The sequence below is a fragment of the Hippoglossus stenolepis genome, chromosome 21 (genome assembly GCF_022539355.2).
Source record: "Hippoglossus stenolepis isolate QCI-W04-F060 chromosome 21, HSTE1.2, whole genome shotgun sequence".
In the NCBI taxonomy this organism is placed as follows: Eukaryota; Metazoa; Chordata; class Actinopteri; order Pleuronectiformes; family Pleuronectidae; genus Hippoglossus; species Hippoglossus stenolepis.
Window position 1 is genome coordinate 20,148,082 of NC_061503.1, and position 15,172 is coordinate 20,163,253.

At 44.8% G+C, this 15,172-nt stretch overlaps 2 protein-coding genes across 3 annotated transcripts in view; one reads left to right on the top strand and one right to left on the bottom strand.

The window, feature by feature from the left end:
- The first annotated feature begins 1,235 nt into the window (after positions 1-1,235).
- si:ch73-256g18.2 (small integral membrane protein 36) lies at positions 1,236-8,079 on the top strand. The gene is made up of 2 exons (XM_035146271.2): positions 1,236-2,024; positions 5,260-8,079. Exon 1 carries the CDS (start codon positions 1,557-1,559, stop codon positions 1,896-1,898), a length of 342 nt encoding a protein of 113 aa, XP_035002162.1. The 5' UTR covers positions 1,236-1,556; the 3' UTR covers positions 1,899-2,024; positions 5,260-8,079.
- Positions 8,080-9,529: 1,450 nt separating this feature from the next.
- The window catches only part of hlfb (HLF transcription factor, PAR bZIP family member b), a 10,584-nt gene continuing 4,941 nt past the window's right edge, over positions 9,530-15,172 (bottom strand). Inside the window, exons 2-4 of one of the 2 annotated variants that reach the window (XM_035146268.2) lie at positions 14,334-14,693; positions 10,937-11,151; positions 9,530-10,669 (exon numbers count right to left, since the gene is read on the bottom strand). In XM_035146268.2, the coding sequence (XP_035002159.1) occupies positions 10,451-10,669; positions 10,937-11,151; positions 14,334-14,693 (794 nt within the window). In that variant the 3' untranslated portion in view covers positions 9,530-10,450. The remainder of the gene's footprint in view (positions 10,670-10,936; positions 11,152-14,333; positions 14,694-15,172) is intronic. The other variant, XM_035146270.2, reaches the window with a different exon arrangement.

Consider the following 15,172-nt stretch of genomic DNA (forward strand, 5'->3'; position numbering starts at 1 on the left):
GAGACTTTAGTAAACGATGACACGTTCTCTTCCTGATTGGTTCTCATCAGTCACATGACTCGACTACCAGCGGTGAACACAAAGCTAACACTTCCTGTCAGTTACAGTTCCACCTCGTCGTCCCTGCTCCGACTCTTCACCTTCACTGCTCCTCCTTCAGAGGAGTTTCTGTTACTAAGCAACTTGGATTGAAAGAAATTTCCTGATTCTGTTATTTTTCAACATTTTTGGAGAGACTGGAAATCCTCTTTTCATTTTGTGTGTTTTCTTTTGACAGGAGAAGAGTTGAGAGGTTTAAAGTCTTTTCTGCCGCGAACCTGCTGAACTGTTTCTAAAGGTTTAGTTTCATTTTACATATAAAAAATCTGATTATTCTTTGTGTTGATGTTTCGCTGAGACACTGAGGAAACACAGCTCTGATGTTTAACAGATGCTGAATGAATCCAAACAACATGTGGAGCCTCGTTCTGCTGCGTCTGCGTTTTATCATGTGGGTCACATGACTTATAAATATATATATACTTATATATATATATATATACAGTTCATTTATAACATGTGTACACTATATATGTCCTGAGAGACCATGAGCTGTGAGAGAAGAGCGCCACCTCCAGGAGCTCATGGTAAATCAGATGCAAAACACTTGGAGGATCAATAAAGTTCAGAGACATGAGGCCACGTGGAGCTGCAGCCTGTTCGCTGACGTTTAATGATTCTGATCTAATTTGAGTTCACACAAAAAACACTGAGTGACATAATAACGTGTTGGTACATGATGATGCTGCTCCTCCATTTTGCTGAGAGTAGTTTTGTCACCACGTGTTCGTGTAGTTGGCAAAATCAAAATAATGGTGGCTTAAGTTATTAAAAATGAGCAGCTTTGGTCATTGGCTGCTGGAAGTCGAGGATTAACGTCCGTTAAAGCTTCACATCGTCCTGCTGTCTCTCTCTCTCTCTCTCTCTCTCTCTCTCTCTCTCTCTCTGTCTCTCTCTGTCTCTCTCTCTCTCTCTCTCTCTCTCTCTCTCTCTCTCTCTCTGTCTCTCTCTCTCTCTCTCTCTCTCTCTCTCTCTCTCTCCTCTCTCTCTCTCTCTCTCTCTCTCTCTCTCTCTCTCTCTCTCTCTCTCTCTCTCTCTCTCTCTCTCTCTCTCTCTCTCTCTCTCTCTCTCTCTCTCTCTCTCTCTCTCTCTCTGTCTCTCTCTCTCTCTCTCTCTCTCTCTCTCTCTCTCTCTCTCTCTGTCTCTCTCTCTCTCTCTGTCTCTCTCTCTCTCTGTCTCTCTCTCTCTCTCTCTCTCTCTCTTCTCTCTCTCTCTCTCTCTCTCTCTCTCTCTCTCTCTCTCTCTCTCTCTCTCTCTCAGCTGATCCCTCAATTCACCGTCCGTCCTCGTCTTTTGCTCTTTCTCTCTTTCCGGCCAGCTGTCCATCCTCCGTCTATCATCAGTCTTTTGGGTTTTTGCTGGTTCTTCTCGTCTCCCAAATATTTCCCTTTATTTCTCTTCTACCCTAACCCTTTCCCGCCCTCTCTTCCCTCCGGGTCGAGATATGAAGTGGCACCATGGGTTTCATGGAGTTCTACCTGGAGATTGACCCCGTCACCCTGAACCTCATCATCTTGGTCGCCAGCTATGTCATCCTGCTCCTGGTCTTCCTCATCTCCTGCATCCTGTACGACTGCCGGGGCAAAGACCCCACCAAGGAGTACGCGCCCGACAACACGCCGGCGCCGCCCAGCCAGTCGCCCATTCGCCTGGTGGTCATGCAGAACTCGCCGGCCTCGTCCCGCTATGAGCCCAACAACACGGCGGCCCACGGAGAGCTGCCAACGCCGGACCTGAGCCGGGACCGAGGAGACAGGGAGCGAGAAAGAGAGAGAGAGAAGAGGAGCACTTTGGTGTGAGGAAGAAGAGTGAGGAAGAGGAAGGTTTCAGACTGTCGACCATGAAGTGCTGCTGTGTCACTTGGTTTTAATTTGAATCTTTAACTTCCATCGATGGTGACGATGAGCAGCTGAGGTCAGCAGGAGGTAAGCAGCCAGGACCTTTAGTAGCCCCGCCCCCTACATCGACCCCCCCGACAGTCGACTGAACCAAGATCTGCAGCAAACAATCATTTCACATCATCGATTCATCTGAGTGTCGTCTCTCTAATTATCTGATTCATCAAACGGTTCGGACAAAAATGCTCATCACAACTTCCTGAATCACAAAGTCTCGTTTTTAAGTTTCTGTTCATCAGTGTGTTGTTTTGTTAAACTTCAGTTGTGTCTGAACACTTCAAGCACAATAATCTCAGTTTCTTTTATTTGTGTTAAAACGAGACAAAATGTCACATATTAACGTGTGTGTGTTAGAATCTGTTCATCTCACACATACACATGTGCACATTGTCATGTTCTGTATGTTCTGACTAATCCGTCACGCATTAGTAAATACAATGAAATCAATTATGACTGATGTGTGACGAGGCCACTGTCAAAACGCTGGAGTCCAAGCGTCTGATTGGTCCAGTTCAGTCAAATCTGATTAACAACAAATCAAACGCGAAGCCATCGCAGAACTGTCTGAAACCTGTGTTCTGTGTAATGACCAGCAGGGGGCGACTCCACGGCTTGTTTCTATAGAAGTCTATGAGAGAATGACTTTAACGGGCGACGTCACAGTGACGGTTGATAGTTGGTTTGGTTTATAAGTGTCAGTCTGTGGTGACGTCCCTCAGACACAGATCGGACGCTGTGCAGCTCCCCTCCCCCAGACTCAGGTCCAGACCGTTAATCTGTCCTGTAAATCCTCAGCCTGACCCCCGCTCCATCAGCCAGATGAAGCCGACAACATAAAGCCTCACTGACAGGGAAATAATGAATGGATGGACACTCACTCATCCCTTTGACGCAGCATATGGTGGCAGCAGGACGGACCCTGTGGTGTGAGGGTTACAGATGTGGCAGCAGGACAGACCCTGTGGTGTGAGGGTTACAGATGTGGCAGCAGGACGGACCCTGTGGTGCCAGGGTTACAGATGTGGCAGCAGGACAGACCCTGTGGTGTGAGGGTTACAGATGTGGCAGCAGGACGGACCCTGTGGTGTGAAGGTTACAGATGTGGCAGCAGGACGGACCCTGTGGTGTGAAGGTTACAGATGTGGCAGCAGGACAGACTCTGTGGTGTGGAGGTTACAGATGTGGCAGCAGGACGGACCCTGTGGTGTGAAGGTTACAGATGTGGCAGCAGGACGGACCCTGTGGTGTGAAGGTTACAGATGTGGCAGCAGGACAGACCCTGTGGTGTGAAGGTTACAGATGTGGCAGCAGGACAGACCCTGTGGTGTGGAGGTTACAGATGTGGCAGCAGGACAGACCCTGTGGTGTGGAGGTTACAGATGTGGCAGCAGGACAGACCCTGTGGTGTGGAGGTTACAGATGTGGCAGCAGGACAGACCCTGTGGTGTGAGGGTTACAGATGTGGCAGCAGGACAGACCCTGTGGTGTGGAGGTTACAGATGTGGCAGCAGGACAGACCCTGTGGTGCGAGGGTTACAGATGTGGCAGCAGGACAGACCCTGTGGTGTGGAGGTTACAGATGTGGCAGCAGGACAGACCCTGTGGTGTGGAGGTTACAGATGTGGCAGCAGGACAGACCCTGTGGTGTGAAGGTTACAGATGTGGCAGCAGGACAGACCCTGTGGTGTGAAGGTTACAGATGTGGCAGCAGGACAGACCCTGTGGTGTGAGGGTTACAGATGTGGCAGCAGGACAGACCCTGTGGTGTGAGGGTTACAGATGTGGCAGCAGGACAGACCCTGTGGTGTGAAGGTTACAGATGTGGCAGCAGGACAGACCCTGTGGTGTGAGGGTTACAGATGTGGCAGCAGGACAGACCCTGTGGTGTGAAGGTTACAGATGTGGCAGCAGGACAGACCCTGTGGTGTGGAGGTTACAGATGTGGCAGCAGGACAGACCCTGTGGTGTGAGGGTTACAGATGTGGCAGCAGGACAGACCCTGTGGTGTGGAGGTTACAGATGTGGCAGCAGGACAGACCCTGTGGTGCCAGGGTTACAGATGTGGCAGCAGGACAGACCCTGTGGTGCCAGGGTTACAGATGTGGCAGCAGGACGGACCCTGTGGTGTGGAGGTTACAGATGTGGCAGCAGGACGGACCCTGTGGTGCCAGGGTTACAGATGTGGCAGCAGGACAGACCCTGTGGTGTGAGGGTTACAGATGTGGCAGCAGGACAGACCCTGTGGTGTGGGGGTTACAGATGTGGCAGCAGGACAGACCCTGTGGTGCCAGGGTTACAGATGTGGCAGCAGGACAGACCCTGTGGTGTGAGGGTTACAGATGTGGCAGCAGGACAGACCCTGTGGTGCCAGGGTTACAGATGTGGCAGCAGGACAGACCCTGTGGTGTGGAGGTTACAGATGTGGCAGCAGGACGGACCCTGTGGTGCCAGGGTTACAGATGTGGCAGCAGGACGGACCCTGTGGTGCCAGGGTTACAGATGTGGCAGCAGGACGGACCCTGTGGTGCGAAGGTTACAGATGTGGCAGCAGGACGGACCCTGTGGTGTGGAGGTTACAGATGTGGCAGCAGCAGATGTTGGTGTTAAATCACGCTTGTTTGGAGAAAGTCCTCAGGAGACGCTGCAGGAAACGTCATCTATTAATCTCATCCACAGGTTTAAACGTCTCCACGGTGGATAATCCTCTTGTTTATGTTAAAAAAAAACAGTGTCCAGCATTTTCCATTTACTTAAATGAATTCAAACGTTGACCTGATGATGGCGCTGTATGAAAAGTTGAAGGATCAGCACAGTTCATCCTCTGGGGAACATGAATGTTTAAAATCTCAAACCCAACATTTCACGTCTGTGTGTTTGAGGCTGAATCAAAATGGAGGATGAACTCGGCTGAAAATAATTTGTTTATTAAAAAATATTCATCTTAAAAGTTTTATTTAAATTCTTTTTTTTAATTGACAAAACAAGTTTTAGTGGCAGCTACCAAAAGTGACACTAAATCATCTGGATCGCCCCCTGGTGGCTGTCAGCAGTACAGCTCATAAACCTCCTCCATGTTAGCAGATGGGACATGGACCAAACTAAAAATTCAGGAGTTCACAGTCGGATCTGTAGCATGACGTGACTAATAAGAAGAAACATGGCGGCACAACCGACACCAAACCGTGATGAATTATCAATTCTCTTATGAACTTTATGGGAAATGTTTTATTAAGTTCTGTGTTTTTTCCTGTGTTTTTTCAAGGAGTCGCCCTCACCTGGTGAAAATAAAAAACCCAAAGCCCCTTGAATTCCCACCAACAGCCTCCATCAACCTGCAGCACGAACGCCACCTGATGTGACCTCATCACGCCGCAGGACGCACAGAACAGTCACGTCCACTAACATCCACTAATGTCCACTAATGTCCAGCAGGCCTAATCTCAGAGGGACGAGACTGTGAGACACATGGACACAGAGGGCGGAGCTCTAACTCGTCACTGTCGTCGTTGCGTTAAGTTCCCCCTCACATCAGTGACGTGACTCATTTCACAAGAACAAAGACAGAACTTTATGAAATCACGAGGTTCTCTCTGGAGTTTCTCATCTTCTGGATCTAAATCTTGAACCAATCTGATGTTAAACTTTATTCTTGTAATTTCTGAATAGTTTTTCTCTTTAAGTGAATAATACTCCATCGTACTTCTGGATCTAATGTTAAAAGATCCTTTTACCAACATTTCAGATTTGTGATCCTGAAATGAGACACAGAACAAAATGTGATTCTGCTGCAGGTGAATTTATTCATCACCGATTTTTATTATTTTGTGCAAAAATGTTGTGATTTGTTAGTTTTATGATAAAATCTCTGAAGAGATAGAATCAAATGTTTTTTAATGTGAGAAACAAACAGATTCTTTTCTTTTCTGAACATCAGAAACTGAAGGTGAATGTTTCCAAATACTGTTGCTGCAGGGCCGTAGTTTTGGAGTTCGGAGGTTCGGGGCCAAATCTAATTTAGCCCCCCGAAAAAAAACTCCTGAGAAACTGAAAATACTTAATCTGAGATGTGACGGTGAAAAAGACAAACTGGTTTAATCCCTCCTCTTCCTGAAACGGCTAAAATCCCGACCCCCCCACACACACGTCAGGCCATCCTCTCTGCTGATTGGCTGTGGCAGCGAGTGACAGATGATCCGAGTCTGTAACGGACTCGTGCCACCGAGGCGCTCGCTGTGACAAATCCCCTTACATAAAAAACAGCACAGAGCTGAGTGAGCCAATGGCTGCGTCCCGTCCCTGATATGAATTACATAACGACCCTCCCCTCATATTTCATGTTGGATTATAATCTGAGTATTAGAGATGTATTAAGTATTTGTTTTTCCCCTCTGCTGTTTTTTTGACGGGGGATGGTTTTACATAAGCTTCAGTTCGTCGACGTCGTGTTCAGACCTGACGGCTCATCTGATGCCGACATGAGGCTCAGAGAGCCGCCGCCGCCGCCGCCGCCGCCGCCGCCGCTGCCGCCGCCGCCACACGCAAAGCCAGAGATCTGACAGGAAACTACAAGAAAAACTCATCTGTTCGTCTGTGACATCAGAGGCTCAATGAAGTTACTGTCCATTAAAACAGTTTTTTAACTTTTTAACGTTCACCTACAGAATAAAAACATCCTGACAGAAGAAGGTGAATCTTCAAAAGACCAACGTTTCTTTTTCAGAGTCAGATATCTGATCCCTCAATAAAACCTGATAAAGACTCTTCAGAAAAAGATGATCAGACAAACATTTATTTAAAGTCAGCTTTGATTTTTTTGTTTGGTCCATGTCCCATCTGCTAACATGGAGGAGGTAGGGTTTATGACCTATACTGCAGCCAGCCACCAGGGGGCGATTGAGACACTTCGGCTTCACATTTGTGATTGTTTATTTTTTATTTATGATCTAAACATTCACAGTAATGGACCTGAGTTTAGTGAAAATTTATTTCATGTATATTTGACATCAACGTTCATGTTAAGAAAAATATATGGAAGGTTTTCTTTGTGTTGTTGTTGTAATACTCAATCTATCCACAAGAGGCTGTAGTGCATGATCCCACTCTAATAAAAACTAAAGGTTTATGAATCTGTTAATTATTTTCTTTAATATATATATATATATATAATAATTGTACTACGATACATAATAAACTGTTGTGTGGATTTTTCATTTGGAAAAATGCTCCTGGTAAAATCAAATAAAAATTCACTGGCCTCTCAGGACTTCTGTATAACTCTGGTTCAGATACTACTACTACAAATAATAGTAATAATACTTATAACAATAACAACAACACAGAGTGAAAACAAAACTAATATTGTTTTAAAAACATTTAATTGATTGGTTGTCTCATTGTTGTCGAACAGCTTTTGTGTAAAACCAATAATGTGACCAGAATTTAACAACAAATGTGTAAATTCATTAATAATAATTAAACGAAAGCTGAACTGTGTTTTTAATATGAACATGATTGAAAGAATTTGAGCTGCAACACAAATAAAATCAGTGATTCTCTGATAGTTCATCGTTTTGTGATTGTTTTTCAAGAAGTAAAGAGTTTTTTGCAGATTTATTATTTTATTACTATTTGTATACTTTCTCCGCGACGGATATTATGGGATGTATCAGGTAGTTTTACTGTGATGCGTTTCCCATTGTTTCTGTTGTGACCTGCTGCTGCCACCCAGTCACTGTGGCGGTGCTGCCCCCTGCTGGTCTCACATAGACTCACTGTTCATACAACCAGACTTTTACAATTTGTCCTGATGTCTTTTGTATTTTATGTGAAGCACTTTGAACAGACGTGTGTGGTTTGTCATGTTTTCTCTATAATATACACGTTCATTCACTTTCAGTTTATAATTAATGCTTATGAATTTAAAGACTAAATGTAATATTGGTCCATCATATTACTACACAATCATAATTTTTAACATCAAATAAAAATTGTAAAAAAATATCATACATTTCTAAGAAATAAAAAAGGATGCAGCTACTTAAAGTTTAATGTTTGTTGAACTTCAATAAAATCATTAAAATCCTGTTTGAATTTATTCAACATTCATTGACTAGAAACAAGAAACACCAGAGAGCCACTGAATTTAACTTTAATTTATTTATTTATCATTTTTGATCATGAGAAACATAATCGAGGACAAATGAAGAAAAATATATTTAAACACAAAATCAAACAGAAGAAGAAGAAAAAGAAGAAGAAGAAGAAGGGATCAGGTTGGTGAATTCATTCCTCTGTCGGCTCAACGAAGCATCAAACTACACGAACATTAGATTCTACGTGTTCGGAGGCGACTGTTCGCTGACGGGATGAAGAAGAGGAGGGGGAGGAGCCAGAGAATCAGCTGATGTGTCACCTGCACAGGTGAGCTGAGGGAGGAGGGGGAGGAGTCTGAGGTATTCAGGGAGGAAAAGATCGGACACAACGAACATCGATGGTTTTCCAAAATGCCCATGCACGACCCGGACTGGTCACACCAACGTTCAATTTGTATTCATATGTGTAATAACAACATTTAGGAGGACAGAGTACAAAAAAATAAAAAACAAACAAAATATCTCTGTATAAACATTTAAATCTTTCATATCAATATATCCTTTATATACGCTTTGATTTTGGTCTGTAGTAAAGTACTGAAGTGGTTCCACACGAAAAGACGACCTCACTCAGCTAATGCTTCAAATATACATTCATGTGTCCCTCAGCCACCGGAGGCGCTCTCACCACTGAGCGGCACTGTTCTGTTGCACTGAAGAGTTTCTAAAGCTATCCTCTGATATGAACAGTTCAGACACAATAATCAAACATCTTTTATTTTACAGAATAAAAATGCTAAAAATATGCATTTTGTTTATATTTTACATAAAATATATTTTATGATATATTAGAAAATACAATAATCAAACATATTTGGTTGTATTTGTGTTTCCTATATAGTTATTATAAAGTTTATGTAAAGAATAATTTTTTGAATAAATCGGTTCCAAGATTCCATGTCGGTCGAGCTCTAGGTGTCGTCTGTGTAACGGTCGTGACGGCACGAAATTCACCTCACAACAACGTGACAGGAAGAGGAAGTGACGGGTATGTACATGTGGACAGGTGCATTATGGGACGCTGTGTGGGGGGCACCTGCAGGGGCTGGTGTGTGTGTGTGTGTGTGTGTGTGTGTGTGCATCGTGTGACCTTTGACCACCCAATCGAATCAATTCTCTCATGAGTCTAAATCAGGGGTCGGCAGCCGCTCCTCAGTGAGAGTGAACGTCACGCACGTACATTTTTTAAATCATCATCGTATCGGGCCATGATGGGAAATACCAGGAGCAATGTGTGTGTGTGTGTGTGTGTGTGTGTGTGTGTGTGTGTGTGTGTGTGTGTGTGTGTGTGTGTGTGTGTGTGTGTGTGTGTGTGTGTGTGTGCTCCCACACAGCGCACACACACACACCCCACCCACTCGCTCAGACACACGCAGTGAGATCACAGCTTGTGCACCTGAAGCAGCCGCTCAGTGACTCTGTAGAAGTGAAACACCGAGTTCCTCTGGTCTCAGCTGCTTCAGGATCAGAGCAGAAGCTGGTTTGTACCGAGCTGGAGTTTCTGTGTCCTCCTCCACTCGGCTTCACTGGAACTAGTACACACTCATCACTAGTTCTCAGGACCTGATCAGCACAGGAAGTCACTGAGTGTTGGTTTGACTCCAGTTTATCAGACTCATTGAAACATCATGGAAAGGACTCGTCAACAGCTTCAGTCCAACTGGAACAAATGAACGTGAACTAGTTCAATTTTTGGAACCGTGAACTTTGTTAAAAATGTTATAAAATATACTATGAACGTGAACTAGTTCATTTTCATCTGCATGAACTGAACTTTGAACTCGTTCATTTTAAGTGAGAACTGGCTCAACACTGAGTTAAACTATAAATAAAACTTTATAAGCTGTGTTATCAAATATGTTTTGCGGCTCCAGACAAATTTTATTTGGTAGAAGAGCGGGCAAAATGGCTCTTTTGATAGAAAAGGTTGCCGACCCCGGATCTAAATTAACATTTGGACCAAATTTGAAGAAATGTTCACGATAATGAGACAAACAACCTGAAAGCCTCCATGTCTCCACTAGGTGTCGCTAGTGCAGAGCGATAAAAACAGTGTTTGTTGCGTTTTTTAATCGACACCTGTGTGAGGTGTTTAGAATCATTTGCGTCCTCAGTGGGAACCAATGAGGAACCAATTCAGACAGGAAGTGATAGTTTGAGTCTTTTCATGTGATTTGTTGATGTTTGTCCTTTAATGTAAAGCAGGTGGATCTGATTGGTCGGTGGAATGGCCTCACAGCCAGGAAGTGACTGAGTGGGTTGGTCAGGAGGAGGCGGGGCTCATTCTGTGTGTGGGTGTGGTCAGAGGGGCCCGTGCAGCCCCTTGTACTTGGACAGGATGTTCTTGGTGCGTCCGAGCTCCTTCCTCAGGTCGGCCACCTCCCACCTCAGAGCAGAGTTCTCCTTTTCCAGGAAGCCGGCTCGGATGGCGATCTGGTTCTCTTTGAGCCGCCGAGCGTCCCGGGACCGCTTCGCCGCAAAGTTGTTCTTCCTGCGGCTGGCCCAGTATTTGTCATCCTGCTCGAAGAACGACAAGTAATCGTAGTTAATTTTACTTTATATGTTTACTCTGTGAAAAGAGACTAAACTCCATCGACTGATGAAGATCTTGTGATACGACAGAAAGCTCCAGAACAACTATTCAGAATGAACTTTGTGTATGAGAAGAAAAACATGTTGTAGTTTTAAAGTATTTTTTATTCTACTTAATAAAACTCCTACAGGAAATCGGTTCCTGTTGCCTAGCGAGCTGATTTGTTTGTCGGCTCAGAACCAGCTCCAAATTACCTTCAGGTCCTCCGGCATGAAGACCTTCCGAGCTTTCTTGATCATCGGCTGCGGTTTCAGCTCCTCGGCAGAGAACTTGCGTTTGCGTGGGTCGAACATCTCCTGACCCGGGACGCTGGACAGAGCCAGGTCTGCAGGGTCGGGTTCGTAGCCAATGGGAATCTGGATGGAGTCCGGGTCGATGGGGCTCGGAGTGTTTCTGGAGCTTGGGAGGCCTGAAAGGAGGCGGAGACAAGTCACTCAATAAGTTATCAACAATATCTGAGGTCACATGATGGTAAATGGTCTAAATTTAAATATTAAAACTGATCAAACAATGAAGGAACATTTTTATCTCATCAAACAAACCTGAAACACTGATCATCCAACTTTTCCTCTATGAAGAAAAAGCATTTATTTTCATATTTATTTCTATATTCACAACAACAAATACAAATATTTAACTGCAGAGACACATTTAATAAGAAAAGAAAAAAGAGAATAAACTCAAGTTAAAATAATATTTGAATGAGCAGAATACTATGAATTATTATATAAGATATGACAATTGAACTGGTTGTGTGTGTGTCTGTGTGTCTGTCTGTGTGTCTGTCTGTCTGTCTGTCTGTCTGTGTCTGTCTGTCTGTCTGTCTGTGTGTGTCTCTGTCTGTCTGTCTGTCTGTGTGTGTGTGTCTGTGTGTCTGTCTGTGTGTCTGTCTGTCTCTGTCTGTCTGTCTGTCTGTGTGTGTGTCTGTGTGTCTGTGTGTCTGTCTGTGTGTCTGTGTCTGTCTGTGTGTCTGTCTGTCTCTGTCTGTCTGTCTGTCTGTGTGTGTGTCTGTCTGTCTGTCTGTCTCTGTCTGTGTCTGTTGTGTCTGTGTCTGTCTGTCTGTCTGTCTGTCTGTCTGTGTGTCTGTGTGTCTGTCTGTCTGTCTGTCTGTCTGTCTGTGTCTGTCTGTCTGTGTCTGTCTGTGTCTGTGTCTGTCTGTCTCTGTCTGTCTGTCCTGTGTGTGTGTGTGTGTCTGTCTGTCTGTCTCTTGTCTGTCTGTCTGTCTGTCTGTCTGTGTGTGTGTGTCTGTCTGTCTGTGTGTGTCTGTCTGTCTGTCTTGTCTGTGTCTGTCTGTCTCTGTCTGTCTGTCTGTGTGTCTCTGTCTGTCTGTCTGTGTGTGTCTGTGTGTGTGTGTGTGTGTGTGTTGGGTCTGTTCTCGTGTAACAACCCGATCCTCACTTCTGTTAATTGAAAGTTTAGACGTCATCTTTGTTTCTGTGTATATGAAACCTTTAGTTCATTTGTCTATAACTTTAATCCAGCATCTGTACAAACTGTATTTATCTCACGTTAGCACAACATTAGAGAATATATAATATATAATAATAGAGTTGGTGATCAGGACCAATGTTTATCTAACGTCAGCAACACATTACTATCGCTACAAGCTAAGCTAGCTAGGGTAGCTCAGTCAGAGGTGGTGGTCAGGGGGGTGTGGTAAACAGGTTTATAATCACAGGAAGAGGTTGTGGTTCAGCAGCGACTCCACTAACGAGCAGGATGAGGATGTTTGTTTTTCATGTTGTGGTGCACCCTGGGTAAAGCCTGCTGGTTCCTGCCTCCTTATCTGCTGCACGGACCCATGTGGGAAAACAAATATGCCAGATTATGCCAGAGATTACTCTGCTATATTTAGACGTCAGGTCACAGATTAATTCCGGCTCTGCTGCAGTTTGGTTTCCATTGGACTCAGGACCAGTGATGAAGGAAATATTTAAATCCTGAAGTTGACGAAGCGAGAGAGCGTTGAATGATTAATCACTGATCAATTAGAAGTGATCAGACGATAATATCGGGCTTAGATTCATCAGGTGGACATGACGATCTTCACAACATGATAAATATGTTTCATTAATTATGAGTTTCAGCTTCTTCTGCCTCCACATGATCAATAAATCAGTTAATTCACCTTTAAACATCTGATCAGTTCGTTAACACTCAGACATTCTTATTAATCTCTGTGTCGGTAATAATCTCCATCCACACTCACACACCTGCAAACACATGTCACATGTCACATGTCACATGTCACAAGCAGGCCTGTGGGCGCCAGGCGTAACCATAGCAACAGTGATGAATGTAAAACCTGAAACTTTTACTCTCCGTTACTTTTCCTCAGGTTTTGAAGATGCAGCCTGTTTTCACACTCGTCTGTTTGAGTTCACCTGAGCGTACCTGCAGGATGATGTGTGTGTGTGTGTGTGTGTGTGTGTGTGTGTGTGTGTGTGTGTGTGTGTGTGTGTGTGTGTGTGTGTGTGTGTGTGTGTGTGTGTGTGTGTGTGCCTGTCCCTGCATGACATCAGCAGTTTAAGAACATACTGTTCTGTGCAGAATTAGGCCAGCGGGTGGCAACCCATCCACACACACACACAAAACTACATAAAACACTCCCACATGCGCACATACATGCACGAACAGACACAGACTCACACCAAGTCAAGTCACATGGCCTAATTCTGCAGAGAACAATATGTTCTTAAACTACTGATCTCATGGAGGGACACACAAAGAGGTGAAACCTGCATCATGTTCACAGACGTCTACAAACGCACAACAGGTCGTTCTGTGAGAGTTGGTGGAGGCGTTGTCCTCCGAGCAAGAGGGCGGAGCCACAACCTGTTCACGCGTCCACATAAACACACACATTCGTGTCTCTCTATAGTTGTGAGGACGCTCCTAACCCTAACCATCGCAACTCTAACCTAAACTCTAACTCTAACTCTAAAACCAAGTCTAAACCGTCAAAAAGCCGATTTAATTTGTGAGGACCAGACAAAATGTCCACACAATGATGGTATTGAACCAAAATTGTCCTCATAACTATAGATAGACATGCCCATGTATACACACACACACCCTGAGGTCCTGATCCCTCCTGACTCGTCCATCACTGATCATCACTCCAGAGGACGAAGCAGCTGACGGCGTCCTGCAGCTTTGACTCGTCACAAAGAGACGAACGCTGTCGTTTTATTTTCAGACGACGACAAAGACAAAACAGTCGATGATCCAGAAGCTTCTTCAGCTACTGAACCAACAAACTCACAAATTTTGTCTCCAATAAATCACTTTAAACTATTTTTACTTGTTTTCTTGGTAATTTCTCCTCATTCCGACTGGGGAACCTCTTGTGGGGTTCCTCAAGGATCCATCCTGGGCACTGTTCTTTTGTACCTTCTAATTTCTTTTCAGTATTGCTAGTAACAAGTTACACTCAAACAATAATCATGAAACCCAGCAGCATGTTTTATGAAACAGTTTCCTGTCCTGTAAAGTGAATGTGTTTAAACCTGCAGTTATTTCCTTCGCGTGACGTTGTGATGTCATTTAAAAATGGCCGCACCAGGTGTGGAGATGTTGCGTGTTTGTTACCTGCTCTCGCCGGGCTGCTGTGGAGACAGTTGGGAGGGGTGACGCTCGTGTTTATGGAGGCGTGGCTGCTCAGGTCCATCACTGAGGGCGTCAGAGTGGGTGGGGCTGGGGGCGTGATTGGCTGGTGGCGTGATGTAGCCTGTGGTTTGTGCTGGTCGTGATGGTGGTGGAGGTGGTGGGAGAGGCTGGAGGGGATGCCGTTCTCCGACAGGAACTCCTCCAGGTCCATGTACTCCAGCTGGAAGGAGTCTCCATCGTAGGGCAGAGTCTTGTCCCACAGCGTTGGGCCCAGGAAGGCTGACTGGGGGGCGCTGTGCTCCTCCTCCAGGTTCTTCTCCTTCTCCTGCTCCTTGCTGAAAGCTGACGGAGAACACCACAAAACACAACCATGACTATGAGGAGGATTTTCCGAGTTTATCAGCGCAGCACAGTCCTGACTGATGGAACTCTGGAGGTTCTGATCGTTCTTTTGTATCATGTGATCTATCATCGTGTTTCATGAGCAGGAAGGTGAGAAAATACTAAATATTTCAAAGACTGAACAAAAACAATTATTAAATGTTTATGATTTTTTTCTCTTATTGAGTTCAGTCTGTTTGTTCAGAACAGGTTTCAGTCTGGTTTAGAACTGGTCTCGACCACTGATGGGAAATGGAAGAAGACGCCTCAGTCTACTGAGTCGACGTCACGAGTTAACGATCCATTTAACCACGACTTCTCTGGGCCACGCCCACAAGAGGTGGGAAGAAATGTGTTGAATGAATTCATTTGCTTCTTGTTAAAGTAGAAAGCAGTCACCGTTTCCATCCAGCAGGGGGCGGTGTGTATGTCGTATGAGT

Bases quoted from the DNA above. Each gene is read 5' to 3' on its own strand.
- si:ch73-256g18.2 (XM_035146271.2), top strand. From the start codon at position 1,557: ATGGGTTTCATGGAGTTCTACCTGGAGATTGACCCCGTCACCCTGAAC.